Source organism: Eumetopias jubatus, unplaced genomic scaffold (assembly GCF_037043125.1).
Source record: "Eumetopias jubatus isolate StellerSeaLion01/CBP00866 unplaced genomic scaffold, mEumJub1_p1.0 scaffold_9, whole genome shotgun sequence".
In the NCBI taxonomy this organism is placed as follows: domain Eukaryota; kingdom Metazoa; phylum Chordata; class Mammalia; order Carnivora; family Otariidae; genus Eumetopias; species Eumetopias jubatus.
In genome coordinates this window covers 110,660,192-110,665,833 of record NW_028274815.1, presented here as the reverse complement: position 1 = coordinate 110,665,833, position 5,642 = coordinate 110,660,192, and the positions used below count along the sequence as shown (strand labels likewise).

Below are 5,642 nucleotides of genomic sequence, written 5' to 3'. Positions count from 1 at the left end.
GATGCAAAAGCACTTACTGCCCATTCACTTTTGTGTGCAGGGTTCCAGGGCTCATTCCAGGAAAACAAGATTGCTGGAAAGTGATCATTTAGAAGATGCTCAGTTTAAACTAGTGACAGATTCAGTTTCCTTGGTCATCAAAGAAACACCAATTAAACAATATAATGCCATTAACATCACTTTAGCCAAACCGTCAGTGGGCATGAGATATTTCCATAAACCTGGTTCTGAGGTCAAAGATACCTTCTTTGGCCCCAGTCGCCAAAACCTAGGGCTAGGTCAACCATTAGAGCCTCCTCTGAGGCTATTGGAGAAAATTGGACCTCTTGGGGTCGCAGGTAACCGGGGGCCCCATGAGTTACACGGAGGCCCGCACCTCCGGTCTACCTCCTGTGCGGGGTGGGGGGTTAGGCTGCGCTTGGCAATTAGGCTTTACCGACGCTCCGCGCTGCCGGTCAAGAGGGCACAGAGGCTGCAGGAGCGCCTGGGGTGAATTTCTGCTCTACCACTTGCCCCGTGTGACCTTGAACGAGTTAATGAAGTTTTCCACGCCTCAACGTCCGGGTGGATAAAGTAGAGTGACGAACACGGACTGCACCGTGTAGCGGTGTTTGGCAAACTCCCGGAGTGGAGCCTCTCATGGTGCCTACTGGTGAGTGTAGGTGATGTTAAATCTCGGGGGGTTCCCTCGGAGGCCACCCTAGCGGGTGTGGCTTCCTCAGGGACCCACTCCGCCGGGGGTAACTCCAAACCACATCCCGAGAAGCAGAATTTGGGCAGCGAAGATCCTCGAGTCCTGGCTGGGGTGGCGGGGGCGGTGCGTGGAGGCTTAGGAGAAACCCCAACTCCTTAACCCGACCAGAGCCTGTTACCGGGCTGGGCCGGGCTGGTCAGCATCCTCGCCTTTCACCCCGCGGGCCCCGCCCTCGGTCCCGCCCTCCTCCAACCCGCGCCCCCATTGGTGGCGTCCGGCGGCGCGGCCGCTGTTATTTTTCGAATATATAAGGAGGTGGAGGTGGCAGCTGCGGCTTAGAGGCTTCCCGGACTGGTGGCTGGTCCCTGCGTCCCTCCACCCCGCCCCACCCTCCCCGCTTCCCTCTCCTCCCTCGTTCCGACCCCGTGGCTCTTCCTCCCTCCCTCCCCCCCTCCACCCCGGGCCCGCTCCCCACCTCGTCCCGGCCAGCTGTGCCCGGCGTCGCCCTGCCCCCGGCCCTCCCGCCAGCCTTCGGCGGCCCCCGCCGCGATGGAGCTGTCCCAGCCGGAGCCCGCGCCGGGCCCGGCTCTCAGTCCGACCGGCGTGCGCGGTGGCGCCGAGCGTCCCAGCCACCTCCTGGGCCTCCAGCTGGGAGCTCATGGCCTCGTGGGGTCCCCGGAGCGCGCGGCCGCTTCCTCGCCGGTCACCACCCTGACCCGGACCATGCACGACCTCGCCGGGCTCGGCAGGTAGGGCGCCCCACCGACGCTGGGTGTGGGGTGAGAGGCCCGTAGTAGGGTGTTGGTCCCGGGCCTCCCGTGGAACCCGGCGTGGGAGCCGAATCTGAGAAGCGGAGTGGGGGAGGTGTCCTGGGTAGTGCCTGCTTCAGGGACCCGGGACTAGGGCGATGAGGCCAGGTCTGTGCTGCGCACACCCTCCAGGTGACTTGCTCTTGGGCAGCACAAGCCTCTGGAGACACCCGTCCCACCCGCCGCCTCCCCCGTGTGCCTCCACCATGCTGTCTCCCTAATCTCTGCCCTAATCACCACTATTTTGCCCCAGGCAAGGGATCCTGAGCCTGGAGTGGGAACTTGAGGGTGGCAGAGAAGCCTGGTTCTCTTCTGTCCGGGCCCCTGCTCCCTCCATCCCCAGTTCTTTCCTGAGGTTAAGGGGTTAAACCCTGGTCCTGCTTCCTGAGCAACCTGCAGTGTCCAGACTGGGTCGCCCTCAGCAGCAATGGAGACCTAAGTCTTGCCCTTGCTCCAGAAAGGCTTGTGGATGGGTAGGGGTCTGAAGAGTTCCGGGGAAGGCCCTCCGGGGCTACTCTGCTGCCCTGCCATCCCTCAGAATGGCCCTCAACCCACCTCCTTGCTCTTGTCCTGGGCTCACCTCCCCCTGAACCCAGGAGGACCTTTCTTAATCAACAAAGAAAAGCTACTTAGAATCCCTGCAGAAGACCCATGAAGAGGGCAGGCCCTCAGGGCCATCACCTCTCTGGGACAGGGATGGGCCCTTCAGAGGTGGGTGGCTGGTGGGAACATGGGCCAGCTAGCCCTTGAGCCTCACATTTACCTTTCTCCTTCCCTGGGTCTCTTTTGCCTTCCCAGTGAGACTCCTAAGCATCAGGTAGGCAGCCCGCTCACATGCCTATCCCTGTCCCGGCGGCGCGCATCTGAATCCTCCCTGTCGTCTGAATCTTCTGATGCAGGTGAGGCTCAGGGGTACCAGGGGACTTGGCAGGGGGGCGGGGGGGCACTGCCTGAATCTCTCCACTTCCCTGCTGATCAGACTAACATTTTTCCCACAACCTTGTGGGCCCAGGACATTCCACCTGCCCACCTCTGGATGGGGCTCCCCACACCCAGCCCAGACTGGCTGAGCGGGGCGGTAGGGCGGGGCCCTCTTGAGGAGATGAGATCTTACCTATTTAAAACCAGGCGCCAAAGTCCCTGAACCACAGCCCCAGCTGGGAGGCATTAGGTCTGAAATTTGGTCATTTTATAACATTCACTTGCCTTCAGCTGTAACCTTTTCCTTTAAAAAGCTGTTATCTCTTCTAGAACAAATTACTTAAACAAGCTTAAGAAAAATGCTTAGCAAAGTTTTGGTTTAAAACCTATACAGAAGAGGGGCACCTGGGTGGCTCAGTCGGTTAAGCGTCTGCCTTCGGCTCAGGTCATGATCCCAGGATCCTGGGATTGAGCCCTATGCTGGGCTCCCTGCTCAGCAGAGAGTCTGTTTCTCCTTCACCCTCTCCCTCGGAGCTCTCTCTCTCTCTCTCTCTCAAATAAATAAAATGGAAAAAAAATAAAACCTATACAGAGGAGTTTCCATAGTAAACAGGGAGTGGGGCCCTGCCCAATTTCGGGGCCAGTGTGTTAGCCCTTGGGGTTCATGGGCAGGTTTTTGTTTCATTTTTTTAATGTATCAAGATTTAAAGTAGAAACAGGTTTTTCCTTTCTCTAAATAGAGTTGCGACATGGTGGGGGAATGTGTGCCGAAGATGCCACTACTTTCAAACCAAGGTGCTCTGTCCCCCCAGGTCTGTGTATGGATTCTCCCAGCCCCATGGACCCCCAGATGGCAGAGCAGACGTGAGTAGAGAAAAGGGATCCCCACTACCAAGGAGTTGGTGCCTGCCTTTGGGAATCCTAGTTCCAGCATAAACCCACCGGGGAAGTCTGGGAGAGTGGACAGACCCCTCCAATCCACATGTGGGGGGGGGGACCCACTGACCTCCTAAGTCCTGAGATTCTGCTTCCTTTCTCAGAGAAGGGTCTGCTCCTATAGGAGCAGCTGAGTGTGGGCAGGCTCAGGGCCAGGTGGTGGGGATAGTGGATACCTCAGCCAACCCTTGGCCTGTGGGAATATAGGTCTGGTGTGTGTCCCTTTTTTCTTTTGCCTATACACTTTTTTTCCCTATGAAATCTTACAATTTTAAAATACGGTCTAACTAATTCAAAACATTTAATTCATTTAATTTAACCTGCCATAACTGTTTTGTTTAGGCTGAACAAAACAGTTGTGGCAGGTTGGTTCAGCCCTTGGCCATCCTATCAGCAACCTCTGGCTTCAGTGACGCTTTCTGGCCAACCCCTGGACCAGGCCCTTTATGACAGAGAGTGGAGAGGGCGTTGTGCTCAGGACAGATCCTCCTCCCTTGGTGGTGGGGCATGAGTAGTATCTTCTAGAGCACAGCAGTCCCTATCCAGCGGTTAGAGCCCCAGCAGGGAGAGCAGCTGCTAGGCATTAGCGGGGACAGCTGGGCATCCCCAGACTGGGCTGAGGGACTATAGCTTTGGGGTTAGGGCAGTGGCTGTCTTTCCTCCCACTGCCTTTGATCAGACTGGGCTGGGCTACAGGGTTTGTTCACAAACAGGAAACAGGGAGAGAACTGGGTGGGGGTGGGGGGACTGCAGGTTGGTTTTTGGTGACAACCCAGAACTGTCCCTGCTTTACTCCTGAGGCGCGCAGGTGCAGATGGGAAACCAGGCCAATAAAAGTCATCATTCCCGATGCCAGGCTGTCTGGGCACAGCCCCTCCCCACCCTTGGGAGTCGTCCCCCTGACACTAGCCCTCAGTGCCCCCACCCCACCTCTGCACCTGCTTTGACGGTTATAGTTTCTCAGAAAGAAGCGTGTGTGTGTGTACGCGCGTGCACACGCACGCCTGGGCTCACATAGACACACAAAAGCCCTGCGTGGCAGGTGGTCTCTGGTAACATAGCTAGGGGGTGGGGTCTATCTACAGAAGCTTGCGCCCCGGCCTCAAAAGGAACATCTGTTGGAATTCTTTGCCTGCTGGCCTCTTCTAAGGCAGGAGAAGGGGGTGGGACAGAGTCTGGGTCCTAGAAAATTCCATAGGAGGGAGGAGAGGATGTGACCCTGAACATTTGTCACTAGGGGGTCTGGCATGGCACACTGTGGCTGATCTGGGGCACACTAAACCAGGCCCCTGTCCTGGGGGGAGCCAGGACAGCCCCACACAAGGGGAGGGAAGCCTAGTCTTGCTGGCATCCAGGCCCTGGAGATACCCACATTGTCGGCCACGGTCTGTCATCATGGGACGGATGGATGCCTTTCCTGGCGGCCATATGGCCCCGCTGAGGTGATTTGCATACAGGTGGAAGGCCTGTGGGTAAGCTGGCAAGACCGTTGCCTTGGTAGCGCCTTAGCCACCCTGTGACCTGCCCCAGCTGTCTCTGTTGCTCGATTCTCTGGACCCTCTTCCATTCAGGGTAGCCTTCAAAATCCCAGGCTGCTGCTTCTCTCCCCCCTCCCCAATACCTGGGCCCCTGAGAGTCAGCATTCTTCCTTCCCCTTTCTGCTGGCCTGAGCCCTGGCCCCCAGGCCTTGTGGACTTGGGGCCTGATGCTGGGGGTGGGTACTGGGCTGTAGGGGGAGGTGGGCTGCATGGGACTTTTCTCTTTCCCAGGTTTGAGCAGGCCATCCAAGCAGCCAGCCGGGTCATCCGAAAGTAAGTGCTCCAGCCTTCCTCATGCGGGCTCTGGTGGTCCACCTATCCCAGGCTCTCCCCATGCCCCCGTTTGATGGAGGAGGCATGGGGAGGGTGCTCTCCCACTGCCTCCCACAGGGATGCGCAGGGCTCTGTGGTGAAGGGGCATCCTGCGTGCTGTCCTGCCCGGCCCCCTACTCTCCAGCCCTGACCTCTCCCTGTTTTCTCCTGCAGCGAGCAGTTTACCATTCGACGTTTCCAGTCCTTGCCGGTGAGTGCCCTCTGAGGCCTGACACTGGAGGCTCAGGCTCTGGCCAGGCTTGAGGAGGGGCAGGAGGGATCCGGGGTCACCTCCCAGAGGGCAGACTTGAAACGGTCTGGTATCCCTGGTCTGGCTGTGGGAGATGGGGTTTTGGAGGTGGATGGGCAAGCTGGGGGAGTCGGAGAAGGGACGGGAGAAGGTAGGGCCAGGGCTGGTGCCAGAGAAATGGA

The 5,642-nt window shown here is 58.2% G+C and overlaps 1 protein-coding gene across 1 annotated transcript in view; it reads left to right on the top strand.

The window, feature by feature from the left end:
• Nucleotides 1-608: 608 nt before the first annotated feature.
• CDC25B (cell division cycle 25B) overlaps nt 609-5,642 on the top strand; it is a gene marked incomplete in the record, with an annotated part of 7,045 nt that continues 2,011 nt past the window's right edge. The window contains 6 exon segments of the mRNA XM_088026715.1: nt 609-652; nt 1,184-1,443; nt 2,302-2,402; nt 3,237-3,288; nt 5,130-5,171; nt 5,385-5,425. Of these exon segments, the coding sequence (XP_087882841.1) occupies nt 1,244-1,443; nt 2,302-2,402; nt 3,237-3,288; nt 5,130-5,171; nt 5,385-5,425 (436 nt within the window).